This window comes from Zootoca vivipara, chromosome 5, assembly GCF_965207765.1.
Source record: "Zootoca vivipara chromosome 5, rZooViv2.hap1.1, whole genome shotgun sequence".
Taxonomy (NCBI): Eukaryota; Metazoa; Chordata; class Lepidosauria; order Squamata; family Lacertidae; genus Zootoca; species Zootoca vivipara.
In genome coordinates, this window is record NC_142588.1 from 43,174,437 (window position 1) to 43,192,492 (window position 18,056).

The following is an 18,056-nucleotide window of genomic DNA, read 5'->3' on the forward strand; positions in this document are numbered from 1 at the left end:
ATTAACTATTAATGGCCTGCTATCATACCATTGTAAGGCTTTCCAGTGGCAAGATCATCTATTCTATGATTAAATCAAGCGTCACAATGAGCCCACACTGTGCGTGGGAGATGGAACTACAAAGCCAGCCACAATGTCTAGACAATGGTGGTAAGAAAAACAACAGCAGAGAGGTGACAAAGGAAATGCCTGAGCTTGATGGTAAAATTAAGGAGTTTTTCAAATATTATCCATCCTCGTGCAATTCCTTTCCATTGCAAGCAAAATCGTTGCTGGGTTTTGCACATTTATGCATTTCCTTGGCTGCCCGTGACAAAATAAAACATGGCATTCATCCATGTTGGAATCCTACAGTACTTGTCACACACCTCTCAAACTGTGTCATAGCTGCTTAAAAACAGAGTTGCCAGAGTAGTTTTGCCCCAAAATAAATTAAATGTTAGGGCAGACCTTTGAGCAATACCTTAAGGCACTTGACTCCCCAAATTCAAAAGAGAATTAGGGGTGCATCATCCAGGAGCCATGAACACAGCAAACTGCTATTTCCAAGTACTAATAAGGTGGAACTTGCTTTAGGAGTATGAGGTGTGTTTTTTAATGACCTTGTTATGACAAAGATGGTACCAGGTGACCCATCCTCTGATGAGACACATATTTCATTCAATGAAACACTTGTGAGCTCTTCTTAGACCCAGGCTGCAGGTCTGTTTATACTATAGCTTGCTTTCTTACCAGTGTAACTGCTAAAAAGCAGATGTGGTTGATCTTATCAGAGAACAATTTCATTATGGTTTAATCTGGTCAGCAGGCTTCTCTCTAGCCATGAAATACAGGCACTTTGGTATAATGAGTCTTAGTATAATTTCCCTGCTTCTTTTCTTTCCAGAGCTATATACGGTAGCATTATTTGAGCTGAAGCTATTTATATCCTATTAGCAGCTTCAAAGAATTATGACATTGCATGCTGGGGGAAAATGCACACCCAAGTACATGCAATAAATTCTCCAGGTGTATTTATTCTGATTCTTTTAACTCCAGTTCTCTCCCTACTTTTAGATTTTCTCAGTTACGGTACATTTCAGAAGCTTCCTTTTAAAGGGACATATTTATTAGACTTATCACAAGAAAAGCTAAATAATGAAAGGCTGTTTCCCTTCTGTTGTTTCCTTTGTCTGATCAAAATAATAACCAGGCCTATCTCTGTAGTCCTGGGTTCAAATACTGGCACCATGAAATGCAAGATGCATATGCTTCCATTTAGCACACAGCTGCCCTTCTACTACAAGTTAATCAGTCCAAAATACCTACCACTCCCTTGTCATATTCACAGAATTTAGAATCCACAATGGGAAAAGGACAGAGAAAATCACAAATTATTACCACCCTTAATGCTTACAATCCAGGTGGCTAAAGGGCAGTAAAGGTAAAGGGACCCCTGACAGTTAAGTCTAGTTGCGAACGACTCTGCGGTTGCAGTGCTCATCTTGCTTTGCAGGCCGAGGGAGCCGGTGTTTGTCCGCAGACAGTTTTTCCGGGTCATGTGGACCAGAGCAGCGCACAGAAACGCCGTTTACCTTTCTGCCAGAGTGGTACCTATTTATCTACTTGCACTGCATGTTTTTGAACTGCTAGGTTGGCAGGAGCAATGGGAGCTCACTCCATCACGGGGCCTTGAACCGCCGACCTTCCAATTGGCAAGTCCAAGCGGCACAGTGGTTTAAACCACAGCGCAGTAAGTGGCAATAAACTCTTCAGTACTGAACACACTGAATGTTTACACCGCCTCTTCTTCTTTTTTAAGACAGGAAACAATCCCACAATAATTAGCATCTTCTTTGGCTCCCCATCTGTTCTAAAAAGGGGAAGCTCCTATGTTTGATAGCAAGCCGCTGCCAGAGGCTACCCATGCTTAGCTTTCATAGGCAGTCTTCCCAACCAGGAAGAGAACATGGGAAAGCAGATCCTTGCTCTCCTGCTCTTTCAATAGGCTCTTGTGCTAGGAAACATAAAAGTTTTCTAATGTCCAAAGTACATGAGGCATTAAAGGTGCGATCACATTTAAACATGTTTAAGGGTTTTGTTTGTTTGTTTTTTAAGCAGCTACTGAGCAGGGGGACAATCAGGAACTGGAACACGATGTGTAGGAAAGAGAAAAGCTCCCCACCCAAAACTGTGCTATTTCCCATGGTGGGGAAGCTGCAGGGGTGGTTTTAATTGGAATTATGGCACAGGAGGAAAGGATTAAGCCCATGTCTCTGCACATCAGTCACAATCCTGATCATGGCTCTTAAGAAAGAAGGAATGGACAATTAAAAAAAAAACAGACACAATAAACCAGACATGCCCAACAGGTAGATCATGATCTACCAGTAGATTACTGGGTGTCTGTGGTAGATCACTGGTAAATCATTGGCTCCCCCAAAGAAGCTGAACAACTGCGGCTCCCCTAAAAAAAGCTCAACATTTTACCTTCCCCCTGAAAAAACTCAACAACTTTGACCCCAACCCCCCCCCCAAATGGGCCTTCCTTCTTCCAAAACAAAGCTCAACAACTTTGACCTGAACCCCCCAAAAGGGGGTAGATCACTGCCAGTTTTTAACTCTGTGAGTAGATCGCAGTCTCTTGGGAGTTGGCCACCCCTGCAATAAACCATACACTTAACATTATGTTTGGGTGTAACCTCCCCACTGCCATCCAGGACCATAAACCTGGTTCTTATTGCCACTTATATGGCTAGTCCCCTGCTAGTCCCCTTATGCATTCTTTATCAAAGAAACCCCCAAACTCCTCACCGTTCCAATGACACTTCACCCACGTCTTCCATTTCTCAGTTGAGTATGGAGTTCTGGCAGATGTATCTGTCCGGATCTGGAAAAGCTACAGTGAATTATGTTTCTGGGAGTCAGGAGGTTGAGAAACCACATTCCGATCCCTTGTTCTTTGAGACTTGCTGGATAATGATTCTGTGTTTTCTACAGAGACCAAAAGGAAATCCTCTCTAAATTCATTTCAGAATGTGTTCCTTTTAGGAAGTATGTAACTACAGAAGGGTGTAGCTTTTATCTGTTTTAACAACTGCCTGCAAAATTGAATTATCTTTCCCTTGGAAGCAGCCAAGCAATTTGTTTATTTGAGATAAGGCCAAAGCAGGGAGCATGGCAAGAAGTCTCTTCCCATTCTGTCCATTAATCCCCCCCACCACAGTTTGCACCTGCATTGCTCCCGCAGTAAGTAGCATATCAGGTGACCATTGAACAGCTTATACTAGAAAGCAAAATGTGCAGGGCTTGCAGTTTTCCATTCTGGGGGGAAAGGGAGCTCTTCTCAAATAAATCAAGTTTTACTGAGATAGGAAGGAGAGGCCTATTTTACTGCAATGCAATTATATTAGAAATAGCACTGGCTTCCTTGTGCTCAACAAAGCAACACAGGCGCTAGTCTCCAGAGAAGGCTTTCTATATAATTTCAGCATAAATATGCTTGCGAGACATGGAGATATCACAGCTACCCAGAAAAAAATAACAATCAAATTCTGCAATTAAACTGATGCTTCCCCATCCATAAATGATATTGAGGGTTTAAACTGGTGAACTCAAGGCCATGTTAATGTGCTGCAGAAGCAATTTTGAGTAGAACTCCCCCCCTCCCCAAGTACATCTGATACAATGCAACAGTACTTTTCTCTTCCATAGCCAGCAGTTTGAGAAATAGTACACAGCAGTGTTTTTCAACCGCTGTTCCGCGGCACACTAGAGATGCTGCCTGGTGTGCCGCCATTAGGGGGCGCTGACCCGCCGGAAAGGAAGCCGGCCGGGTCACGACGCGAGCGCAGCTCTCAACAGCCACCACCATGGCCTCGGACGCGAGAGGCAGCCAGCGGGTGCTGCTGCTGCTGTTTGTGTCGCTCTCGCTGCTCTTGCTGGCGGCGCCCGGGGCTTGGTCGGCACGAGGCCGCGGGGCCGACAAGCAGAACAGCCTCCGGAGGGCAGCCAGCGGCGTCTACCAAGGCGTGAGCGGCCTCTTCGGCGAGGAGCACGTGCGCGCCCTGCAGAAGGTGAGGCGCCTGGCCTGGACTGAGGAGAGGCAGGCCTGTTGCTCCCGGGGGGGTCGCGCGGGTTCCAATGGACATTTTTACAGGAAAATATCATCCTGACCTTCCCCCTAGGTTAAAAGCTATCAATCAAGTTTAAATTTAGCTCCCACGCAGTCCCAGATGAACAGGAAGCAGTCAGGGCAAGGAAAGCTTAACGCCTGAGAATGTACTGTGTGGCAAGGGGGGAAAATTAAAAAGAGCCACCCAGGCTTAAAGTCAACAAAGGGCATTAACAATTTTTTTAACTTTTTTAATGGTGGTGTGCCTCGTGATTTTTTTCATGGAACAAGTGTGCCTTTGCCCAAAAAAGGTTGAAAAACACTGGTATACAGTACTTGCAAGTCCAAACTCTGAAAGAGCTCCTGTATCTGTAATTGTAACCTGTAGAAGAAAGAAGTGTCTTTGACTATTGGAGGGGTGCCTGGCAGTGGTGGGGGATGTTGGACCCCTCAGTATGGGGGGGCTGGCTCCCTCTGCTTCAAAATATTGAGGGGGCTGAAGCCCCTTGAGCCCCATATACCCAGCACTGATGTTTTTAACTGGCTACTTTTTACCTGCTCTTAACAGACAGAATAGACCTATTTTTTACCCTGCTATTGCTTATTTATGTTGACTGTTGTAGTATAACTGGTTACTTTTAATATATATACAAAATTCTGTTGTTCTCATTGGCAATGGGGATTTGACATGGAAAGTTGTGACACAACTTTAATGCATAGCAATGTGAGTTACACCCTATCATGTAAGCTAGTGCAGATGAAAGAGTATATACAAACCAGAAGTCAACAGACAGTAAAATCATTAATAACCTAAAATAGGAAAGGCAAAAAACTGAAATGTATTATGCTTAAAAAATATGGCTGTGTCCCTCAGCTCCAGAAAGCATCTTGATTGCAGCTGAGTGTTTCAGGAAGTGAAGGGGTGACTTTGAAATCGCCCCCTTTCTTGCCACCTTCCATGCTGTTTCAGGGTCTAGAAAGATTGGATGGTGCAGGGGGGGGAGGCAAAAAACCTTCCCAACTTGCAGACAAAGAAGGCTTCACTGGATTGAAGAGGTTTCCATGGGTGGAGGGAGGAACACAATTAGATACAACCCTACGTTTGAGTTTTTCTAGGATTTCGTGCCATGCTTGCTTTTGAGAGACAGGATGCTATTTGGATTCCATGTGGCACTGCTCTTATTAAACAAACCAAGCCCTGTTTAAGAACCACTGAGCTGAAATACTGAACACATAAGTGTGCCATTTCACATAAAACACTAAGCCATAGTTCAGCATTAAATGCACAAACCTCAGGCTCATGTGCTGGCTCTCCCTTGTGGCTACACCAGAGGAGGATGGGTAAGTGGCAGTGTGCAAGCCTGAGGCTCATGCAGATAATGCTAAATCATGGTTTAGTCCTGGCGCAATTCACATGTCACATTAAACCCTAGTTAAAAAATAAACTACAGTTTAATGTGAACACCCAGCATGCTGCTGAAAAGTTTTTTCCTCACTCTTGCACCACCAGAAATAAAGCCAGATTCTGGATTGTCGTATCATCCAAACCTGGCTCTGTCTTCACACAAACCACAACTAGTAACCAAGGGTTGTTCTTGCTTATGGCTTGTGGTTTATTTGGAAATAAACCATGAGTCTATTTCTGGACAACAAAAGAAGCCAGACTCTGGCTTGTTTGCCAGCAATGCAAAAGCAATGAAGGACCAGAGGGATAACCTTTCACACTGAACCATACTTTGCTTTTAACTTTGGTTTAATATGGCATGTGCACTCGGTGAACCACTACTTTCCACTGCTCCTGTGTGGTGTTAATTGTTGACAAAAATTGAGGCGCTATTTAGATCCATATTTCAAAAGTCTTTTTGGGAATTATTCTGGGCACTGTAGCATAAGCAATGCAAAAGAGCTGCTATGCAAATCTCCTCAGCATTTTTCATATTTCCTGTGTTTGGAAAGCTGCAACAAACAGTATACAAGTGATTTCTTTAAAAACATTCCAAATTACAATTTGATAGGGCTGTTCCAAATCTGGCACGTTTCCTATATTTAAATCACTTCAGTGTGGGGGGAAATAGTATTTGCTACTATGTCCTGGTGGCATGGATGGTTTTATTGGTATGCTGTCTTAATATATACAGTGGTACTTCTAGTTGTGGACACGATTCATCCCGGGGTGCCATTCGCGCCCCGAAAAGTCCGCAACTAGAACAGTGCTTCTGTGCAAGTGAGGAGCACGATAGAGTGCTTCTGTGCATGTGCAAACTGTGCAGAACGCTTCTGCGCGTGCAGTGAAACCCAGAAGTATACACTTCCGGTTTTGCAACCCGAAAAGCTGCAACATGAAGCAAATGCAACAAGAGGTATGACTGTAACATACTTTATAGTCCTATCTCCAGAGAGGCATTTGTGTTTATGAATGCACATTTAGATATATTAATAAGATCTGCTAGTTCCTTAGCAGTGGGACTACCTCAACCATGGTGTCCTTGGTCTAGCAGTTGAACTAAAGTTTTATAGCTTTTTTTAATAAAAAGAAATGGTTCACACAAACCCATGTCAAACATCTGTATATTACATTGACTAAAGACCTGCAACAAGAACAATTGACCAGCCTACAATATGCGACTCCTAATTATCTCAATTGCCGGATGTATCTTTGTCATTAAAGCCGCAGACACAATTTCATCAACAGACATTCATCTTGATGGCAGCGTGACAAGAGCTGCAACAATGGACCACTGAAAAGCCATCTCTCTCTAAAATATGCAGCACATCTGCAGAAGTCTCTTAAGAGATGGGAGGAAATAACCAAGCTATATTTAGAATATACATCAGTGTCCAGAACAAGAAAATACTCACCAGGAGGATACTTAACCACTCGTTCTCCATATCTTTACAAAACTAATATTCAAGGGCCCTTGAGTCACAGCAGCCATTCTGTTAAATGAACTGCAACAATGAATCAGATCCCTCTCAGGATCTGCTTTTTTGAGTTTTAACCTAATGTACCTCTTAAGCCTTCTGCTTCTCAGCCTGTTCCCAAAACATGAGGATTTTGAAGGAGAAAAAGCTCAAACCTTTCACAACAGAATGAAATATACCGTGCTAAAGCACGTTGACTGATTTGCACTCCTTTGTAAGAGCTAAGAAAGGTACCTCTTACTGACAACTCTGACTTTACTTTTTCCCATACCCAAAACACTTGCAGCATTACAGGCAAGAGCGCTGAACTAAGATGGACAGCTGTCCATGGCATGTGATGCCTAGTTCCACCTCTGCTATCTTTATTTGCCTTGCCCAGACTCTCCTGCTACTGCCATATCTGTTCCAGAAACAAGCTGCAATCTTAGTTTTAGATATATTTGTAACCACACATAGTTATTAGGCAACCATCTAAGCCTGCCATCAAACACTCCAATGGAGGCAAAGCCAGACTCAGGTTGTGCTTATGCCCCATTGAAATAAATGGGCCATTTAGGTGTACCTAAGGAATGGGGGGTATTTATGGGAATCAGGACTGGGGAGGGAAAGAGACAATTTTCATCCCCTCTGATTCCAATATCAGTTGCACACAATTGCACATTAATGTGCACACCCTGCACATTAAAGAAAAACAAGAGATGTAGCTGCCTGCTGCTTATTAAGTGCTTAACGCTGAAGTGTCTGCCCTGAGGAGCAGAAGAATGGGATGCAGTAGTGCTGGAGTAGGAGATGTCACTCTGCCCTTGTAGGTGTGCATTATTCTGCTCCCAACTCCATCAGCTGGAAATTTGGGTAGAAGACAGGACAAACAACCCTGCTCTAGGGAATGAAAAAGCACACTGAGGTGCCCGGGGGGGGGGGGGGAGAGATTCAATCACAGCGAGGTACCTGCTGCTACACAACCCCACCAAGTTGCAGCAGAACAAGGAGAGGGAATGTGAGATCCCCACTTGCAAGAGTTTATGTGTTTCTCTTGTTATTCTCTTGGATAACAAGAGACTTCTTTTCACCCCCAAGATAAACCACTCACAAGAGTAGGTTGCATTTGTATATTTCATCCCCTCTTCTGTTGGCCACAGAAAGTAGCAAGTTTTGCTCCCCCCCCCCAAAAAAATGTATCCAAATTCAATTTCTCACACGAAACCTCATACCAATGAAAAACTTAGTTGGTCTCTAAGGTGCTACTGGAAGGAATTATTATTATTATTATTATTATTATTATTATTATTATTATTATTTTGTTTCGACTACGCCAGACCAACACGGCTACCTACCTGTCACATAAACATAGTAAATGTAACCACAGCCAACAAGTGATGTACTCAATGATCTTTAGACTTTTGGAGGCGGGGTTTGTTTCTGCAAATAAACAATTTTAAATTCATTTACAGATGCCTCTCCACTAGTCTGGAGTAACAAAACAATTAGCAAATGCAATAATGGCTGCTGGTTTTTTGTTTTTTTTAGTAAAATACATGAAAGCCCAGGAAAGGGGTTTCTTTGATCCTAACTACACTCGAACTAAACCTCATTGTATTTACCGCTAGGAGCCTTGTCAAGCTGTTACAGAAGCTTAAAACTACCCATAGAAGGGCAGATTTCCAATTATCAAAGAGAAGCTTATCAAAAAGATGTGCCCTATTGTCATGGTTTCCAAGACTTCCCTTATCTTGGTTTCCAAGATCATAAGCCCATAGACCCTGTATAACATAAAGTCCTCTTTTCTAACAAATTATTATTATTTACTTCTCTTATGAATTTAACCCATTACTGGATTAAAAGTTAACCCCTGTACTCCAGTAGTAAAGTGAATGACAGTGAGAGTCTTATTACGAAAATGCAGAATCCTTATACATGTATGCTGACAATAGCAACTGAAGCTTAGCCAAAATGTACCCGAGTCCTATGGCACATAGTGACTTCCTTCTACACCAACAATAACAGTTATGGCATTGAAGTAATTGTATAAATCTGACTTTGGGCGAAGGATTACCTGAACCACCCCTTTATCCTGATGTAGCTCAACACTGCCACCTGGAGCTTATGAGGATTTTGGACCTCTACTTTTAAGCATAAACAAACATATTCTGGCATTTGTCTTTGAATAAGCATCCAGGAGTTGTTCAGCTCTTTTACACAATGGCCTGGATGGACCAGGAATTTTGTAATGTAATGGAAGTGGAACGAGCCTCTTGGTAATTTTCTGGTTGGCCAAAGAGAACATGGACATCAGAGATGGGGCTTATTTTGTCATTGGGCCAAACCACAACCCACCAAGGTCTGAGCTGAGATAGCTCAGTTGGCAGAGCATGAGACTCAGGCCCCACTCAGGCCAAGGATTCCTGCATTGCCTGGGGTTGGACTAGATGACCCACATGGTCCCTTCCAACTCTGCAATTCTATGATTCCATTTTCCATAAATAAGGGAGGCTTTATTCTCAGTCTTTGCCTTCCTGAGAAATCTGATCTTATATACCGTATATGCTGTAAGCCACCCAGAGTGGCTGGGGAAACCCAGCGAAAAGGGCGAGGTATTAACAACAACAAAACAACAACAACAACAACAACAACAACAACAGGAGTCTGTATTGTGAACATATTTCTATTTAAAGGAGTCATCTGCTTGGTCCAATTCTAACTTAAAGATCAAGAGTCATGAGAAAGGCGGGCAGAGGCCATTTTTCTGCCCCATCAACAATTAACACCTGGAGAGCAGGCTTAAAAGGCACAGAGGTCACAGCCTTCCCCTCTGGTGAGATGTGCTCTATTTCTATTAAAATTATAGGATTATTCATAAACTGAATTTATTAGCATATGCAACCTTTATATAAGCGTCTACCTTCTTTTGTCCTCTTTTTTTTTTTGGTGATGCAGAAGTGGCCAGAAATGAAACTTTCCTCTTGGGTAACTCTTGGCAGAGGACACTTACCCTAGGGAGAAGTTTGTTTTTCATAGGGGCAATTGCCACAACAACACTTGTCAGTTATGCAACATTCAGGGAGAGAGGAGAAAACGTAATGTGCATGAATGAAAACTGCATTACAACCAGGACCTCGGGAGTAGCAAGAATGAGACAACCTGATGTATCAGAGTTTTCTGTTCACAAGCTTTCCTAGGGTGGTTGAATAAGGCAGCTCTTGTGTCATGCATATTGTGATTTATCTAAATGGCAAAGATAAAATACTCCAGCCCAGGATGACTCAGGAAAGCCTTTAGATCAGTGGTTCTCAACCTTTTTGGGGTTCATAGAATCCTTTGAGAATTTGATAACAGCTGAAGGCCATCCGTAGACACCAGGTTAAGAGCATTTTTAAGAACAAATGTGTTTTTCTATACTACATAAACCAGATTGTTGCGACTACAACTCCCATCATCCCTGGCCATTGACTATGCCAGCTGCAGCTTGTTCAGAGTTGTAATCCAACATCTGAAGGGCCATAGGTTAGCAACCCCTGACATAGAGGTGTCTTTTAGTCTAAAATCAAGATTTCAGCTTTTGTAAGAGGGCCTACCGTAAATAGATTCAGAGGTGAAGAAAAAACTTTCTTTCACTCATGTTAGACATCAAGCTTTAGCATCACAATATAATTATGATTCGTTAAAAGATGTAAACAGTAAAAATGAGGCTGCTTTAAAATTCCCAGCGCTTGTCATTATTTTCAGATATACAAGAAGCCAGTTGCTTATTGTTAATAGCGGTAAGGTATTGTGCTCTGAAGGCTCTGCACAAACATCAATAAAAACAGTGGTGTTTTGACTGCTGCCCTCATATTGTTCTGGTGTTGAAGGCCTTATTCATTCAATATGGCTTCTGCTGGCATTATACAGGAAGCCCTTTGATAAATACTTCCCAATGAGTTCCCAACACAACTGCTAAAATTAAGGATGAAGATGAAAAAATGTTGACCTTCATTCTGATTCTTTACACTGCTCAAGAATAGGTTTATGCTAAAGGAAAGGATTTCAAAAAAGTAGTAATTTGGCACATTTAAAATATGATGAAGTGACAGTTTATTCCAACTGAACATCTAGAGATATTTGTTATGTTAGCATTACCTAAAATAAACAACACATGCATGGATTTTTTTTTTAAAAAAAACATATATTCCATTGATTCTATTGGCAACTAAGCCATCAGACACACTTCCAGTTACACGGACCTTGTTGAACAGCTACAGTACTCCACTCAGGCTGTTATCATCTTGCCTTTAGGATACAACTGCACAAACAGTATCTACCACTACTCCCAACTCTAGAGATTCTTCTCAAGTACAGTGAAAAAGAAAGAAGTTGGGTTTTTTAAAATAAAAAATGCAATAAAGTAGGTGTTTCACTTAAAATGAGTTGATTGAGCTCATCTTTGGCACCAGGTGACATGGATTAAGACATCGCCCCAAACAATGCATATTGAATATGCAATAATTGATGGACATACTGAATAATCCAGGCCTATACACCTGAAACAAGAAAAAGCTCTTCTAAGAAGTTCAATTAAAAACCAGAGTCTGGTATATTTGATTAGATTTGCAATGTGAAAAGAGATACTTGGCGAAATGAACTGATAAATCCATATGTGTGTGTGTTTGTGTGTGTGTGTGCCCATCCAAACTAAAGATGACAAATCAATTTAAATTCTAGGAAGTACAAGCCTGCTTTTATAGTCATGAACAAAACTCCCTATTTTACTTGCTGAGAAAGATTAATATATCATTTTGAATGAAAATTGGAAATTGTAAGGTGGGTTTTTTTAAAAAAAAAAATCAACCAATGATCTAGACACATGGGATGTGAACGGGGAGAAATCTCAGGGTGGAGGGAAGGAAAGCCCTGGAAACACAGTGAAATCAACATACATGCTGTGCATTTTAAATAGAATCAGAGGCATTTCTCACTGAAAATGGTGATGGGCTTGATTGATTATGTCTGCAGAATGTATAAGAAGCAAACAAATGGGTACACACAGCAACTGCACTGAACAATATAAAAGGACTCAAGATGCCTTCTCTTTCCAAAATTCCTACATGCTACCCAAGCATTTTTAAAAATCATTTTTTTTTAAAAAAAAAATCAGTTTTGAAACCCGATGAAACCTGAGCTGTGTCTTGAATCAGCCAGAATGCCCAGAATTACACAAAGACTGTCAACGTAAGGCAGCCTCTTTAAACAGCTACTCGCTAACATTCCAGTCCCTGCTGCTGTACAGGAGGGAGGAAGGTGGGAAGCAATTCCATACTTACATGGCCTCGGATGGCTCCCGAATCAGGCTACTTGTCTGCGCCTGCTGCAGAGACTGAGACCCTCCCATCCTCAGCGTGCCCTTGTGCTGGAGCTACCGTAGCAGCAAGCCGGGCCAGCTTCCTCCTTAATTCCACCAGCAAAAAGCCCACGGAGATCGGGCCGTAGAGGCTGCAATGCTGCAGTGCAGATGAAAACAGCTGCTTGCATCAGGGGCAGCAGCAGCCGACACACTTTAAACGGCAGCTTCTCTTCGCTGAACTGTTGCCAGGTTCCTTTTCTGACAGCCCCCAACTCCCTCCCCCCCCCGTCCCCCGCTTCTATTTTTCTTCCTCTTCACTCAAAAGAAAATTGATTGAGAGTAAATAAATGTGCCGGCTATTGTGTGAGGCAACCAGCAACGTTGAGGCTAGATACTGGGCAAGTGTCTTTTAAGGGGAAAAACCCGAGGTCTATGGCTATTCCAAATGGCTTGAGAGAGATGGGGGGGGGGAGGGAGAAAAAGAAAAAATTAAGACCCTCCCTTTAAAGCACACATTGTCAGCTACTGTGGATCCCTAAGGACTTCCAGGCAGGACCATTGCATTGTGTTGACTCAGCTGATTTGAAATGCAAATCTGTTTGCATGCCACGTCCTGCATGCGCCCCTCTATTTTGACAGCAAGCACCCGCATATATTTCGGAACAGTAAACAATGGAGGAGATTCATATGTAGGATTGTTTAAAGCCTTGTTTCCCTCCCCGCATTTTCAAACAAAAGAGCTCATCCCTCTTTCAGGAATGGAATCTTCCACCAGGAAAGTAGGGAGAGCATCAAGAGCCAAAGTAAACAAGGCAATGTGTGAGTATAGAGGGGAGCAGATTGGAACAGAGATATTATTATATTTAATCTTGCTTAAAGGCAAGATGACAGGGTGACAAGGAACTGGGGCTGCGGAGGGAGGGAGATACTGAGTAAGAAGATTCACTGATGAATTAATCTAGTCAGTGCAGTAGCTGGCTAGTCAGAAGGCAATGAGAGCTGTATGTTTTAAGAGAGCAGCCTCATTTCACAGAGACCATGACCGTTTGATTATTGCTTCCATGCTTCTCTCTTGAGTTTGACAATAGACGATATCACTGCACATTTCATGCTACCATATCTGGCCAAATAAAAATAAAAAGCAGGTGCTTCTCTCTCTCTCTCTCTCACACACACACACACACACACACACACAATGTTCGTATATTGCCAAGTAGAAAAAATATCAGAGGCAATGCTGGTTATTTGACAACTCCGGTGACAAAGCACAGATACAAACACAGCATAGGTGCAGCGAACTTGCTAAAGAGAGAAGAAAAGGGTGAGGCACACGGAAATAAAAATCCCAAAACCTTTCTAGGTTTGGAAGTACAACTTGAGAAGCTCTGTCTCAGTCCAGACACCATGCCAAATCATGGTTAAGGAAGCTTTAACTACAGTTTTAAAAGATGTCTGAACTATGGTCAGGAAACCACTACCAACAAGTCTGAAGTGGGTCGACAATCTATCTTTTGGACTTATTGCTTCAGTTGCTTGGTTTTACTTCTATGCAGCATCTGAATCGGAGAACATCTGAGACCAAACAAGTCTCACCTGACACCTGGCTTGAGAGCAGTACATGTGAAAAGGATCTAGGAGTCTTGACATGAGTCAACAGTGTGATGCAGCAGCTAAAAAAGCAATGCAATTCTGGGCTGCATCAATAGGAGTATAGCATCTAGATCAAGGGAAGTAATAGTACCACTGTATTCCACACTGGTCAGACCTCACCTGGAATACTGTGTCCAGTTCTGGGCACCACAGTTCAAGAAGGATACTGACAAGCTGGAACGTGTCCAGAGGAGGGCAACCAAAATGGTCAAAGGCCTGGAAACGATGCCTTATGAGGAACGGCTTAGGGAGCTGGGTATGTTTAGCCTGGAGAAGAGAAGGTTAAGGGGTGATATGATAGCCATGTTCAAATATATAAAAGGATGTCATATAGAAGAGGGAGAAAGGTTGTTTCCTGCTGCTCCAGAGAAGCGGACACAGAGCAATGGATTCAAGCTACAAGAAAGAAGATTCCACCTAAACATTAGGAAGAACTTCCTGACAGTAAGAGCTGTTCGACAGTGGAACTTGCTGCCAAGGAGTGTGGTGGAGTGTCCTTCTTTGGAGGTCTTTAAACGGAGGCTTGACAGGAATGCTTTGATGGTGTTTCCTGCTTGGCAGGGGGTTGGACTGGATGGCCCTTGTGGTCTCTTCCAACTCTATGATTCTAAGTCCTAGAGCAGTGTCTGGAGTAAGTGAGGGGCTGGATAAACAGAAGACCAAAGCCCTGGGGGTGAATAGTGCCCAAGTTCAGGCAATTGGCAGGTTCTCTGTTCCTGATGGGGCTGCACTCTCCCTGGAGGAATAGGTACGTAGCTTGGAAGTGCTCTTAGCTCCATCACTGTCACTGGAGCCCTAAGTGTTCTCAGGGGCTGAAGAGCTTTTCCACAACTTCAGCTGGTATGCCAATTACAGCCTTTCCTCAACAGGGATAGCTTGGCCACAGAGCTGCAGTCCTTGGTAACCTCTAGACTGGACTATTACAAGGCAGTCTACGTGGAGCTACCCTTGAGACTGGTTCTTAAATTGCAGCTAGTGCAGAATGCTGCAGCCTGACTTTTGACTGGAATAGCTGCACATCAGCATATTATACCACATGCTGAAAGCTATGCACTGGCTGCCAGTACGTTACTGACCTAGGTTCAACATATTACTATTAGCGCAAAAAGCCCCAAATGGCCAGGGACCAGGTTATTTCTCCATTATACACCAGCCAGAACAATTAGTATCTGGAGAATTTCTCTTGACTGTCCCAGTTAGTTTGTACCTACAACCCCAATATTCCGTTGCCTGCTGAAAATGTATTTTTGAAGAATTAATTTGATTCAGTGTTGGTCACTTGTCCAGTATTTTATGCTTTCATAATTTTAAGATATTAAAGGTTTATTTCCCACCCCCCACCCCTGGTAGATTCATCTTTTTTACTGAGTTGACAGCTTATATTCTTATGTATGAACAAAAAGTTATTGTTTTTGCTCTGCCTCTAGGTCAGGCATAGGCAACCTTGGCTCTCCAGATGTTTTGAAACTACAACTCCCATGATCCCTAGCTAACAGGGCCAGTGGTTAAGGATCATGGGAGTTGTAGTTCCAAATCATCTGGAGAGCCAAGGTTGCCTATGCCTGCTCTAGGTCCATATGCTCAAAATGGGCCTTTGGAAAACTCCACCATCAGAGGTTGTCTCATCCTGCTTGTTACAAATAAATTGTAATACTGAATGACCAGTTGGTGCTTATTTCTGTGTCAGAAGAACTTACAAGTGCATGGGGATTAATGAAAGAGGAAGTTTTGATAAACCGTATCATGTGCAGAAAAACAATCATTAGAAAGGCTAGGAAGGGTACAATAGTGTAACCAAGTTGTATTCTGTAAAGAAATGGCCATGGGAAGCAAGTACTTCATAATGGGAAGTAGGAAAGACACATCGCTGATGGAAATATACTGTGCCATACTGGTGTGCTATCCATATAAATGAGCGGGTAAGGACAGGATGAAGAGTGATTATCCAACTAATATTTAGTCCTAAATCTAATCCTATTTAATGGACCAGAAGAGACAAAAGATCTTATATTTTAAAGTCAAGTATCCTCATATAGACAGAATATGCCTCCCATTTCACATCTCCCTCCCAAGCTTGAGCCCACATCCATGTTCTTTATTAATATGCCCTACCTTTGTGTCTTATGTATTGATGAACCGCTACTGTTGATGTCGGAGTTCTTAAGCTCTGCCTCTAACTCCACCTCAGTGATCTCAAGAATAGTCCTCCGGGTCAAGATTTGGCTACCCCAGAGCTCACCCACTGGTAGACCCCAGCAGTGGAAACTAGGGTCCAGCACATAACAAAAGTCTCCCATTTACGACTACAGGAATAAAAACAAAGAGCTTATATTTTCTGGCTAGTTCCATCAAATCCACTACAAACACAACCCAAATAAACCACACTGGTTTTATTCTGCGGGGTGGGGGAACAATCCTACTCTCAGACCTTCATGATTTCCCTGTAACAAGAGGTTCAAGGGGCCCTGAGAGAATTTCACTTTTCAATCCCAACGCGCTTGTATACAGTGGAAAAGGATGCAGTTATAGTCCCAAACAACATAAATTCCACACATCAAAAAACAAAACAAAGCTATAGCTTTCTAGCATACACCGCTAGAGCAAAAGGCAAAACAGGACCACTACATTGTATTATTGCATATTGTTCCTATCTGAAAACAGCGACATAAACATTGGCATGAAGAAAAACATATTCTACAGTCTTCCTTTTTCACACCCATTTTCAACAAAGCACTACCAGTACAATTTATTTGCCCTGAAACTTTCTATGCCTATTGATGGTGATGAGGGTTTTGTTTGTTCCTTTTGTTCTTGTGCTTATTCACAAGCAACACACATTCTAACCAAAAACACATATGTGTCATGCTGTCATTAGTAAATGGTCTACTGGAACAGTTCTTTAGAGCTAGGTCTAGTTCTTGTATAACACACATCAGCAAAAGGAGAGAGAGCTGAAAGAAGAGAAACAGAATTTGGTTATCATACAGCAGAAAAAAATATTTGCTCATAGTCTCTTCCTCTTCATCCTGATTAGAGAGGAGGCCAGCTATTTAACCAGTACCACCAAAGAGCAAACAAGCATCAGATACAGAAATCTGTCAGGGATGGTTCTGTGAGATATTACGAGAGACTCCAAAGCCATATTCAAAAGACTCCATATTACGAGAGACTCCAAGAGCTTGCATGCGAGGTAAGATTTCTTTGGCATGCTGGTTTTTGAAAAGGTAAGGATGCTCGTATGGGGGGCATTCCAGGGTTTTTCAAACTACAAAAGGTAAAGGGACCCCTGACCATTAGGTCCAGTCACGGACGACTCTGGGGTTGTGGTGCTCATCTCAGTTTATTGGCCAAGGGAGCCAGCGTACAGCTTCCAGGTCATGTGGCCAGCATGACTAAGCCACTTCTAGCAAACCAGAGCAGCGCACGGAAATGCTGTTTACCTTCCTGCCGGAGCGGTACCTATTTATCTACTTGCACTTTGACGTGCAGGGACCAAGCAACAGGAGCTCACACCGTCACAGGGATTTGAACCGCTGACCTTCTGATCGGCAAGTTTAACCCACAGCGCCTGAACTTAGAATTTCTTTCACTGCCATAGATCCCAAACCTGGGATGAGCTGCCCCGTTAATAATTCACCCTTGTCAACAGTCCATTGACTGTTTTCAGTTTTCTTCCCCCAAATACTTTTGCCACACAGAGCTTTGGAGTTTGTAAAAGATAATGTTCCTTGTGTCTAGTTTGCGAGAATCTTCATGCCAACTCCTTACAGAGTTCATTTTTCCAGTGGGGTGGGGTGCATTATATCAAATGAAAATGCTTCTTTTGCAAACAGCAGTTTAAAAAGTATTTCAAACTGTTGTTATTTTGCAAACGTTCAAATCCAACAAATGGCTGATGTGGATGGATCATGCCCTGAATTCAGCGTAAGCAGTGCCTCAGAATGAACTCTGTACAGATTCAAAGAATATAAATATCACATTTTTTATCCAAACCTTCCTTCAAAGAGCTCAAATGGCATAGATGGTATGCCTTCCACCAGCAGCCTTGTTGTTGTTGTTGTTTAGTCGTTTAGT

General features: G+C 42.5%; 1 protein-coding gene across 35 annotated transcripts in view; it reads right to left on the reverse strand.

Annotated features, from left to right (window-relative positions):
• Window positions 1-18,056, reverse strand: part of TACC2 (transforming acidic coiled-coil containing protein 2) — a 173,719-nt gene that overhangs the window by 61,587 nt on the left and 94,076 nt on the right. For 2 of the 35 annotated variants that reach the window (XM_088670484.1, XM_088670483.1), the window contains exon 1: window positions 12,313-12,844. The exons of the other annotated variants lie outside the window; for them this stretch is intronic. In XM_088670484.1, coding sequence (XP_088526610.1) covers window positions 12,313-12,380 — 68 coding nt within the window. In that variant the 5' untranslated portion in view covers window positions 12,381-12,844. Of the gene's footprint in view, window positions 1-12,312; window positions 12,845-18,056 lie in introns of those variants that run through there. 35 annotated transcript variants of the gene reach the window in all.